Here is a 13,039-nt window from a genome sequence, read left to right as displayed (position 1 = left end):
TAAATGTGGAGGTTGATGTTATTCAAAGCATCTTTCGCGTTTCTATGAATACAGCTCTCTATAAAAATGGCATTTGATTGAAGGAATTCAGTGACGACTTATAACAAACATCTGTTTATTTAAGTTCACATTCTATGACAGAATCACAACCAGTTACGGTCTCCACAGACCTCTTCAAGTGCTACTGGTCATGGCACCTATAAAATCACTCAGAGCTAATTCGTGTTCAAGTTAAGGTCATATTTCAATTTTGTGTTACACACTAATTCTGCATTATATGCGATGTAGTTCAAAGGAAAGACAGTATATTGTTACTTAAAAGGAGGTTGGCGTCATTTTCCAAGAGTAGGTTCCATTTGACAACTTCGATGAAATTAAATAGGGTCGATGAAGATTTCTCTGATTTAATTGAAGATTGCTTTTGGATCGTTGATATGAACCCTTTTTATTTTCAGTTCATTCTTCACACATAACACTATCATATTGCAAGGAAACGAGTAATGTTCAAACAAAGTCTAAATGCATTGTACACGAAATTTGTGAGTAAAGTAATGAGACGGATTTTTTCTGCCAAAGTGTTTATTTTTATGAAACAACAAAGCAATTCCCTTCGGCATCCATACGCCGGTGTAGTTGTTCCCAGCCTTGACAGCAGCGTACAACTGGTAGGGCCTTTAACATGTCGAACACGATCTTCTGAATGCTCTCCATATTCCTAGAACGACACTCTTTTAAAACATTGGTCAACATCGGGAAATGATTTGTAACATCATACCTCCGATGTTTATGTTCCCTCCTATAGCGGCTTTCCCGCAGTACATGTCTGATTATCGAACAATGCAGTGCTCCAGACGTATATTCTCAGAAATTTCTTCCTCAAACTTAGGCTTTTCTTTGATACTAGTATACTTTCTTTGCCTGGAATGTCCATTTAGCCAGTGCCAATCTGGTTATGTTCTGCTTGCTCCGTCCGTCGTCTGTTATTCTGCTGCCTAAATAGAAAAGTTCCTTCCCTCAATTTACCGTGTTCACCAGTTCTGATATTAAGTTTCTCGCTGTTCTCATTTTTTGCTACTTGTCATTACTTTCGTCTTTCTTCGATTTACTCTCAGTCCATACGACGTTGTCATTAAACTGTTACATTGCACTGAACAGATCCTGTAATCCTTCTTCACTGTCACTGAGGATAGCAATGTCATTAGTGATTCTTATCAGTGATATCCTTTCACTTTTCACATCATACCGCGTCCGACTGAAGTCCTCCATTGCTAGAAGATATGGCGGCCTGCCAGCACCAATAGACGGAGCTGTTATATTGTTTGATGTTGCTGCTTTTATGTCGTACTTTTTTTCTCTTTCATTCATCAAACGTTTTGTTGTCTACGGAACGGAATTACATGTCGACGTACAACCTTAACCATTTGAGTACCAGTGTTTTCTGCCTGACACTACTATTATATTAACTTTAAGTACCAGTGCCTTTCGCATGAAACTAGCGATGTTGTTGGAGGACTGAGACATCTCGGAGTACACTGAGGTACATCTAAGAATGTAGCGCATCTTAACAGTTACTTGTAGTGTTCAGAAGAATAGTAGGCGCGGAGATTGTGCTACGAGATTGTGACGTGTGGCTTTTATTACATGGATTATAATGAGATCATTGAAGACGAGAGTAATGGAAAGCTGGGTAACATAAATTTGAGGCTATACTTACCACTACTGCCGTCTCGAAATCCAACCACTGCAGTAAGTACTTCTTACATAAATTTACTAAATTTTAGGCCCGTAGTTGCCTTTTATTTAGGACTATAAGTTTTTAGGCATTTCGAGTTTATGGACCTTTCGGAATGTGGGATTATGTCTAGGAAAAATTAGAAATTGCTTTCAAAAATGTCTCATGAAATGATGGGTGGTTCAATACTGTATTTTCCACTGGTTCCAAATTGAAACCTTAAAACAGTTGATTCCTTACTTTTGGTCAGATCCTTCTTGTAGTCTTTGCATACTGTCACCATCAAGGTTAACATCATGAACACTTCTAAAATTAACCTTTTTGTGCTGTTGGGACACAAAGGGTTAAATGAAAGAAGTATGTTCCATACATCTTAAATAATGTGAAGCGTTCAGGATGCGATAGTATTGAGCAGGCACACACGGTCGGCATAGAAACGGAATTAGTGCAATTAACTCGAAATATGAGCAGGTAAATTACACAGACTTGACCTAACAACTTATCTAGTTACTCTGCGGCTAGTGGGATCCATGTGGGAGAATAAACGGGTCTATCCTAATGTGATGTTAAAGAGGATGCGAGAGAGTACAAAGAGTATGAATAACACAACAGACAGGCTTAAAATGCAAGCAGAAATACCCGTGATCGTCACATGGAAAGAGATGGAAAAGATATTGTGAGGGCTCGGAACGTTAGTGGAATGTAGCAATACGCTACAAACACAACACACCATACTTTAAAGCAACAAGGAACATAAAATTTAATGCGGAATAATGTGCATACACAACAAGAAGACGCGCTGCAAAGCGAGTCATTGTCCCAAGAAATGGAATTTAATCAGATACTGACAGAGGGCCAAGTAATAGGCACGTAGTACAAAAAATCGTGTTGCACTAGTCGAGGATTCAGAAACGTAACCAAGGTTAAACGGATGTATACGGTTGTTCGTACCGAGCGGGGTGGCCCAGTTTTTAGCACATTGGACTCGCATTTGGGAATATCGCTGCTCAAACCCGCATCTGGCTATCCTGATTTATGTTTTCGGTGATTTCCCTAAATCGCTTAAGGCAAATGGATCCTTCGAAATGGAATGGCCACTTTCCTTCACCATCCTTCCCTAATCCGAGCATTTGCTCCGTCTCTAATGATCTCGTTGTTGACGGGACGTCAAACACTAAACCCCTCCTTACCCTCCTCCTTCTCCGCCTATTGTTGTTCGTTGAGGGAACCAGGCAGACCAATCTAGATGTCGTAGCAAAGGTATGGTTGATGCATGGATGACATTCCTTAGGGCTTCTAGCATTCAGTCAATGAATGCTCGGTTACTAAATATAGCGAAACCATGAGGAAAGACTTGTGCGCATAGGAATCGGATGTCTTGTGCTTAAAAAGGTGTTTCACTGTTTTACGTAAGCGACGTACCAGTCCATTGTGTAACCTTCAGCCACGATCTCAAGGAAGTTTTATTTTGGTGTCCTTCACTTAGATAGGTTGCCTTCACCATGGCCTATGAGACCTGTCTACTCGCGCAATAAGCCTTTTGACTTGGCCTGTATGTGCTCCCGTTAGTCATAATTTCGTTCCTCCGCCGCCACTTTATATGTCTACCCTCCTGCCGACAGACACCTCATCATTGAGAGTGTCCACCATTGACAATATATCTCTTTCAAAGCTGCCAAGGTCGACTGTTCTTAATGTGACTGTGAAGTGGGAGCGAGAGTGAACAATCACAGCTAACCCAAAACAAGACAGACCACATGTACTGAAGAATAGGAACAGCAGAGAATTGCAGCTGCCTTCCGCTAGCTGCCGTGATGTCGACGTGCTGATCCTACCTCGTAGCATGGGCACTGTGTCTAGTGGAGGGGAACCGGGCATATTGAACTGACTGAGTTCTGAACTATGGTGAGTTGATTGTTGGCCTTTATGTTTCGAATTTTCTTACGTAATTGTGCATTACGTGGATTTCCAGATTGTAGAGCATTAGATTTCTTGCTGCAACCCATTTTCCAGTCGAATATAACGTCCTTGTCTTATCAGAATTCGTGGTACAACTATCAGCCAAGCGGAATTAGCCGAGAGGTCTAGGCGCTGCAGTCATGGACTGTGCGTCTGGTCCCGGCGGAGATTCGTGTCCTCCCTCGGGCATGGGTGCGTGTTCGTCCTTAGGATAATTTAGGTTAAGTAGCGTGTAAGCTTAGGGACGGATGACCTTAGCAGTTAAGTCCTATAAGATTTCATACACATTTGAATATTTTTTTGACAAATATCTAATTTTATTTCATTGATCTTTGTTTCCAAGTAGCTTATTTCATTACCCTTACACTCATCAAATAACATTTCGGGAGTTATTGCTAATACGTAATAATTTTTGTTTGTTTGTTGTAGCCGAATTGTAATATAAAAAGACACATGGTCCGCTGAACTGGGTCTGTATATGAAATATATGTTGTGTTGAATCACAGAAATTATATTAAGTGTGAGCTTATATTCATTTCCCCTGGTGTTTATTCAGGTTAACCCTCTTCATCTTCCATCCCCCACCATGTGTTTACTCAAGAACTCATTTTCGAAATGTGCTACAGTCTTCTGACCATGTTAACCGCGAAGGAATAACTTGCCTTAAGCGGAGATTACAGTTCTATTACTTAAAGTTTTCAGCCACACAGGTAAGTTAACCACGGTGCTGAACCTCGAGGCACAAGCCAGAGGAGACGGAGACAGCTAGAACATTTCTGCTACCACAATAGCTGAGTGTTTCTCAAATGAGATGGTGAAGGACACAGGAAGCAAAAACATTTGCTTAGCACGTAGCCATCAGATGAGGATGTTTCACATGAACTGATAGCAGTTGCATGAGGTCTGTGTTGTTTCATAGAATAAGTCTCGTATTGGTTACCTCTTGTTAAACCTCCCTTTAATTATTACATTGCACTTTTTGAAAGATCTTGTTGCCACTACAAAATTTAAAACTAGTCAGAGTTTCATCACATACGAGTCAGATTTGTATAAAGTGTTTACATTTCAGGGCAAAAAACGCTCAAAACTCCCTTAAGCAGTCATAGATTAAATTAAAAAAAAAACATGGCACGCTTTCAATCGTTGATACTGACCACCACCACACTTGGAAAGAAGAGTAGTCTCAGAAACTCTTTCACCGTTGTTCAGATGCTCTATTGCACCTCATACACATACACACACACACACACACACACACACACACACACACACACACACACACAAGCGCGCGCGCGCACGCACACGCACACACACATACATAAACGTCGAGACACGTTCGATACCAGAAAGCTGCGAAATTCGATTTACGAAATGTCAGTGCAGCCCTTCATCGCGGAGAGCAGTAACGTGGTGATGATTTGCATATTTTGTTGCATTGGCCTGATGGCGGTACTCGATTCTGAAATGAAATAAATGGCCCTGCATCTCCTCACTGCATCCACAAAAGTCCATGTGGCATGTGATGGGTCTCTCTGGAAGTGTCTTACGGTCACGCCACAAAATTTTGCAGACGTAGGCCAAATGTATGTCAGTTGAACCTCTGCCGGAAGTTTTTGCACTACTGAGCCGTGAGAATCTAGCATCACAACATTCAGATCATTATTGAAACTAAGTTTTATGGTCCACAGTACCTCTTTGCTGTAAGCTCTTGCGCAATTCGACTTACCTCAATAATTTCCTTATATATCAGATATTTCCGGACCAAGTATTTGTTAGAAATTGGAGATAATTAAGATTTCTTTCCACGCCGTACCGCAAAATTTGGCCAGTGATTATTTACTGAACGTTACTAACGTAAGCAACACAGCGTTGACCATAACAAAGGAGGTATCAACACAGCATCAAATGTCAAAGATGTTTATTCACAATAACTGACAAAATATTTGTATAAAACTAGTATATCATACACAATTTTTGTAGAGTTTCAATTACGTTGGGTTATATTTTGTATTAATGAACAATATGAAGCACAGCTACAGGACTGGAGATTTCCATTAACGACCCAAAAATTCATCCTCTTAGTTAAGTTTCGCGTCACGTTCGAAATCTATTTACTTTAACATGTGACAAAACATTATCGTCATGTAAATACCGCTTTTCTTTATTTCTGTGGCCATAAGGTAATTAAAATTTTATTTGAAACAAAAATCTTTGTCGATCAAAATTAGCAGTCCGTAGTTTCTCGCCGAGTAAATGTACAGTACCATTGGAAACAGTTATATGCTAGCCGCACACTAATAGAAAAGTTTTACAGGTTGTGGAATGTTATACAAAACACCTGAATGCAATGAATGCTTGCACCAAAAGTTCCTTTTGCTGGACTGACCACGTCAGATCACTTTAATTAAATTTAATTTTACGCAGGACGGAATTGTATTGACCAGATGTTGCGTGGTTGCTGCTTTACAAACTGCAAATTTTGGAAAATTTCTGACACATTACTAATGTGTCAATATTTAGTAAAGCCGCTTATTTTCTTTCGTTTAAACCCTGTGCCAAATTTTTTTTTCAAAAGACCGGATAATCTACTGACTATGCTCTGACAATTCCTTTCAAAATTCATACAAAACTTTTTAGTAGTACTAATGCTCTGACATTTACTGTTACTTGAAGATTCGGATTATGAAATACGCATGTACAAAAGGCACGTTCAAATTAACAGCAGTTATTCTATTTTAACCGAGCGGTAACTGAATCTGCAAGGAACAACTAGTTTCCTGGAACTCTTGAGGACTTCTTGACGTCTTGTTTTACTTTTACGATAAGCTCTATACTTACACTTTCGTACTGCAGTTTTGGATAAAATTTCACAGGCACAGTAGTATTCTGTCACGTAAGTGTGCATATTTCCCACTGTCACGAAACGATTCACCACCGAGCGAACACTTGTAAGTTGGCGATATTTATAATCAGCCAATTGTCTTTGTTGATTTTGGACAGTGCTGTGTTTTCTCTGATTCAGCGTATCAGAACATTACACTCTCTCGTGATGCTCTGCTCATTATTGTCATGAACTATTAACCACAAGTAGTACTTCCCGCTTGCACGTAGACATATATTTCTTTCACAACGACTGTAGTTTGCACTTTGGAGTCTTGAAATTTACTGCTAGGCACATTGTTTACTTAATTATTCTCTCTAAAGTTAGCTTCAGAAATTCCACTCTCCCGATGAAGTTCGCAACCAAGCCGTCGTCCGATTCAAATGCGGGCACTTTGCCTACACCTATCTGTAGAATCTTAAATATTACCCTATTTCTGTGTTGTATAGAGACCAAATTAATGAAAACCTTGCCGTTTCCTTCATAAAGTTGCAAGAAATGTTCGTCACGTTCTCCAATACACGCAAAACACTCATTTATTCGCAAATAATTAATACTGATAATTTACACAAGAACATTTGCGAACCGCGTGCATTGTCGCTTTCGCACAGTCACTGTGTAGTCGCTACACCACAATACCCTCGTTCTCTCCACACTGACAGCACAGCCGTAAAAGTGCCCACTCGAACTGCAGTATTCACAAGAGGAATTTGTCAGTCTTCAGCCGTAACTGCGGACGAAAGTCTTTGCAGCAGGTATACCCTCTGCGGCGTAGTCCACAGGCAGCGTTTCTGGATGCTCACGTCAAAATCTCGTTGCTGTGACGCGTGGAGTCTTGATGGCGCTCCCTCTTGCTTTGTCAGATACGGACTGCAGCATTACCTGAAAATTTAAAGTTCAGATCAGGTCATTAGTATGGACTGCTTGTTTTCATATTCTCAACACAGAATGCGACAACCTAAAAAGCTGATACTTTGAAAAGGATGGCTATTAAGTTACAGTGTATACAATCTGTTTAAGTACTTAGGAAACCCTCGTCCCACTTATTGATTTAATTATGCCTCAGAAAATTCTCACGTATTAGCTACCGCTCCACCATTCACCCAGCCACACCTCTTTCGTTGCTAATTGGGAAGACTTCTGCCTTATCTCCTCAGAAGCAGAAAAAGAAAATCTAACGAAAACTTTGTTCACAACGTTTTCAGTTTCTTACTGGGACCATGGTGTAAATTCTGAAAGGGGTCACAATCCATATTCGCGCCACTTAGGCTTTGTACATATGGAATAAGTATCCCTCTGCAGGGAAAAATTGTCGGTGACCACAACAAAAACTAAAAATTTGTGTGTGTGTCATTCGGCTATAATAATCCGTTCTTTATGTAAGATTTACTTACAGCTGTTCATTTACTCCAATAGAGAACTCGTGATCTGAGAACAGTTTCCTCCTCATCAGAGAGGTTTTCGCAGTTTCTGAGCCTTACAGTCCGGATGGACTAGCTTGATGTTGCTGTCACTATATAGGCAGAAAATAGCAATAATTGAGAGCAAATATTTATTACCATTAGTCTGTGACAGGCGGAGGCTTGTCTCGTTCATTAACTGTCATCCCACTACTGAACTATTCCAAGCAGTGATACCATCGCCTGTCATCATAACTCACAGCGGTATGGAAATCTGATCACTATTCTCTGCTGGTGGACGAATATCTGCCTTCAAGTAAGAGCCTCAGGTCTTTTATAGGCATTTTTCAGATGCAGCCTAGCGTTAAAGAAATGTGACAACCACGCAGGGCTAGCTAGCAGTTGCATTTCATATTTTATCTCTCTTTAGGCTTACGACTTGAGAATGAAGACGAACTAGCAATACCCTGTCACGACATGACTTTGTGTTCTTACCTTGTTTTTCACAGTGGACGCTGAGCAAGTCATTCCGGCGGATATTCTACAGCCGAAACAGTAGTTATCTCATGATGGTCTGCGTGACAGTCATCATAGACTGAAGCTTTCTGGAGGACAATAAAACTAACTTCTAAATCTCAACGGCTGAAGAGAGGTTATTAGTCATATATCCAGGTCAGAGTACATCTACTGTACTGTTTATGCCACACAAAATTTAGGTAGCTGGACGGCTTGGTCTAACAGTATGCTAGAAAACGAACAACTGATTATTAGGTGGCCAGAACTACCGTTTGAGACAGATTACCACTTAATGCTATATTCGCAGCAGAAATAAATAATGGCGTATATTGCGATAACAGCTGTAGGTAGAGCTAAGAAAGGCGTGTGACCAGTATTTATTATTATAATTAAGTTGGAGTCATAGGCTAGGCAATGTTGTATGTCCCAATGTCCATCGCTTCCTTAGTGGACGCATATATCTTTTGACACTTGGTTTTTACTGTTCAAAAATTTTAGGCTTCTTCTGTCATTCGTTCGTTGTAGATAAGGGCGTCATTTACCTAAGCTGTTCTGCTATACTGGTCAACGTAGCAATATTTGAGTCTTTGAGAATATCGTGATTTCTAATATCGTTTCATCTCCTACTACCCATGACAGGACTTAGTGTTTGCGTTTCAAAAACTTCTAGTTTTGTTGATTTCTTTCTTCTCCATAGCACGATTCAAATGCGTTTGTAATCTTAACTACTGGCATTGTTCCACAGAAATTCAGTATAGTTTCTATGTGAGTTTTGCCTGTCAGAGTTCTATCTATTGTCATGTATTGGACTACGCTTATTTTATTGCTTGCTTTTTGGTGGAACTGCGGTATCATTTTAAAGATGGTGCGATCGCAAGTGTCCTAATCCTTGACTGGTAGGTTTGTAGCTGCGCTCTCTCAGCAATTCTGCAATGACATCTTAATTCTGCGAAAGCGAAAGCCAAACAGGCGCCAGGCAATATAGTTAATTTGGAATGAAGCACAAGGGAGAAGGTCATTCTAAGGGATTCTACCCGTCAGAAAAACAGGCGACTCGGGGGGCAGCAGCATCTACTGTCAAGCCTTTGAAAAGGCTGGTAAATAAGCTAAGTCCAAGGCGTCCTCGGAACAGGTAGGTTTCCCATCATCAATCAATGTGGCTTGCATTGCTTGTCATCTTCAAGCCACAATTTTGATGGTAGAAAAATCCGAGTGAACAACTCTGCTTAACTGATATAAGGCATGTGTGAATGAAATCAAGGAAGACCTACAACATCTGAGTTCAAATACATGTTTTTGGAGTCGTACTGTGAGATTATCACATGATCTTTGATTAATGTTCGGATGTAGGTAAATCTTTCACAAAATATGAATTTGTTACGAATTTTTCTGGGAAATACAACACACGAAGAGATTACGTAAATATTGATATTGAAACTACCTCGCAAATGTCTGAGATATGAATGGAGGAAGTCGTCAAACCTCTTCGACAGTTGGTTTGAAGTTATATACTGGAGGGAACCTGTACAAACTGGCATATGGTCATCAGTTAACGTACAGACGGTGGTAGGCCTGCACTAAGTTAAATTTCTCAGATGTTTCCTGGGAAATATGAACCAGAAGAAGCAAAAAGTCTTGGAAGACCTAAGAAAACATGGCAAGAATAAGCATAACTCACGAAGATGGAACAGACATCATGCCCGACCACTAAGAGTGAAGACGATGATGACGGTTTTCTAGGTAATTTACTGATGGCGTAAGCAGACGCTGCCTACCTTGCTGTCCGGGTGGGCGTGCTGCTGAGCGATGAGCGGCGTCGCTGCGCTGACGAACTGCTCGTCGTCCTGACGGAGGGGTGAGGCGGGGTGCAGGAAGAGGGAAGGCGTGGGCGGCTGCTGCAGGCAGAGGTCTCGCAGCTGGACGGCGGGGCTCCTGCGGGCCTGGGCCAGCGCCTGGTGCTGCTGCAGCTGCTGGTGCTGTGGATGCTGCTGGTGCTGTTGGTGCTGCTGCAGCAGCTGCTGGCGCACCACGTCCAGCTGGGCGTACACCGTAGGCTCCGGCCGCGCCATGCGCTCCACCGGCCGCGGCAGCGTCGCGCCCGCCCCGCACAGTGCCAGCTCCGCATACGTCACCTCCCCCACTACACGCTGCGGACACACGACGCCCCGTTAATCAATATACTGCTCATAAACACAGTGGAAAGATAATTAGTCATCACGGTAATCTACAAAATCATACAAATCATTTTATGTATGTGTGGTCGTTCCACATCGCCTCTGCCAGCCGGTGTGGCCGTGCGGTTCTAGGAGCTTCAGTCAGGAACCGCGTGGCCGCTACGGTCGCAGGTTCGAATCCTGCCTCGGGCATGGATGTGTGTGATGTCCTTAGGGCAGTTAGGTTTAAGTAGTTCTAAGTTCTAAGGGAGTGATGGCCACAGATGCAAATGGTGGAAATGGCTCTGAGCACGATGGGAATTAACATCTATGGTCATCAGTCCCCTAGAACTTAGAACTACTTAAACCTAACTAACCTAAGGACAGCACACAACACCCAGTCATCACGAGGCAGAGAAAATCCCTGACCCCGCCGGGAATCGAACCCGGGAACCCGGGCGTGGGAAGCGAGAACGCTACCGCACGACCACGAGCTGCGGACAATGGCCACAGATTTTAACTTCCATAGTGCTCAGAGCCATTTGAACCACATCTCCACTGAAACCACAAGACTGATTCTACTAGCTTACTGGTTAAGTAAGAACTACCCATTGAGGCGGAGGGTGGAAGTGGGAAAGTCATGACATGAAAGCACAGATACGGAACATCTCCAGCAATTTCTGCCAAACTGTGTACAGATATAATTTGTATCATTTATAAAAGAATACCCTGGAGGTAATATGCTCCTACTGTCTCTAGCAGTCAGATCTGTAATTGTTAAACTATTCTGTAACAGCCGTTACCAACATCGTATCGTCAGTTTTCGGGGTCACTAGATTTATTGCTGATGCCTATGGGTGGGGGCAGGGAGTAAGGAGCATAGTAAAACATAACTGATAAACGCCTGTAACAGTTTCACCAAATTCGGTATTGATATGACTTGCTTTTTGTACAAAAGTACCGTGCAGTAAGATAGTCCTGCTGCTTCGGGGGGCTGGGGTGGGGGTGAAAAGGAAAGACATGTAACAATGTACGGATACGTTTTAAATATACTGATCAGCCAAAACAGTATGACCACTGCCAACTGGGACGTTGGATGCCGCCAGGTGGCGTTGCAGGCAAGTTCAAAAAGGTTCAGATTGCTCTGAGCACTATGGGACTTAACATCTGACGTCATCAGTCCCCTAGAACTTAGAACTACTTAAACCTATCTAACCTAAGGAAACCACACACATCCATGCCCGAGGCAGGATTCGAACCTGCGACCGTAGCAGTCGCGCGGTTTCGGACTGAAGCGCCTAGAACCGTTTGGCAATAGCGGCCAGCTGCGGGCACGTGTCGCGGTGACAAAGCTATAAAACCGAAGCAGACACGGATGGTAGATAGCCCTAGCGAAGTTATGGGCTGCTAAAGGGGAAATCCTTTGAGATAAGTAACTTTGACGAAGGGCAGATTACTGTTACGCAAGCTTGTGAACGAGTATCTCGAAACTGGCGAAGCTGATCGAATGTACACGTGCTACTATCGTGGGCATCCACAGAGAGAAACAGAACGACAGTGGAACTATAACAAGCGGCTAAATGCTTCGACGTCCACGACTCTTCACAGAAGGGGGGTCCACAGACCTGTCTGCTCTGTTGTGGTACAGATGAGAGTCTGCGGCATCTCTGACAAAAGAGAGCAATGCTGGTGCACGCACAAGTGTTTGAGAGTATACAGTTCATCGTACATTGTTGAACATGGAGCTCCGCAGTACACCATACCAACGTCTACACAAACGCCGTCATAAAGGTGAACGGCGGCTCGAAACGTGCAGCGCACCACGGGCGCAGGCTGGTGGGAGTAGTACTATGCTATGGGAGACATTCTCCGGCGCTTCCATGGGACCTGTAGAAGCAATCGAGGACACGATGACACCTGCGATCCACCTGCATCCTTCATGCTGCATGTCTTTCCAGACGGCTAGGTCATCTTTCAGCAGTATAATTGACCATCCCTCGGAGCCCAAACCATGCTATAGTGGTCTGAGAGCATTATAGTGAATCAAGTTTGTCTCAGCGACCAAATACAGATGATGTAAATCAAACGGAACCTATCTGGGTCGCTATCGGGCGCCATCACCGCATACGCAAATCAGCGGCCCGTTATTTACATGTATTACATGACTGTGCGTTGACATCTAATACAACATATTTCCACGAACCTATAAACACACTGTCGGATCCCTGATAAGCAGAATCAAACGGCTCTGAGCACTATGGGACTTAACAATTGAGGTCATCAGTCCCCTAGAATCTATAACTACTCAAACCTAACTGACCTAAAGACATCACACACATCCATGCCCGAGGCAGGATTCGAACCTGCGACCGTAGCGGTCGCGCGGTTCCAGACTGAA

At 42.6% G+C, this 13,039-nt stretch overlaps 1 protein-coding gene across 2 annotated transcripts in view; it reads right to left on the bottom strand.

Annotated features, from left to right (window-relative positions):
- Positions 1–5,592: 5,592 nt before the first annotated feature.
- LOC126481227 (nephrin-like) overlaps positions 5,593–13,039 on the bottom strand; it is a 667,514-nt gene continuing 660,067 nt past the window's right edge. For both annotated transcript variants that reach the window (XM_050104833.1, XM_050104834.1), the window contains exons 14-15: positions 10,264–10,635; positions 5,593–7,454 (exon numbers count right to left, since the gene is read on the bottom strand). In XM_050104833.1, the coding sequence (XP_049960790.1) occupies positions 7,377–7,454; positions 10,264–10,635 (450 nt within the window). In that variant the 3' untranslated portion in view covers positions 5,593–7,376. The remainder of the gene's footprint in view (positions 7,455–10,263; positions 10,636–13,039) is intronic.

Source organism: Schistocerca serialis, chromosome 5 (assembly GCF_023864345.2).
Source record: "Schistocerca serialis cubense isolate TAMUIC-IGC-003099 chromosome 5, iqSchSeri2.2, whole genome shotgun sequence".
Taxonomy (NCBI): Eukaryota; Metazoa; Arthropoda; class Insecta; order Orthoptera; family Acrididae; genus Schistocerca; species Schistocerca serialis.
This window is presented reverse-complemented; position numbering and strand designations above follow the sequence as displayed.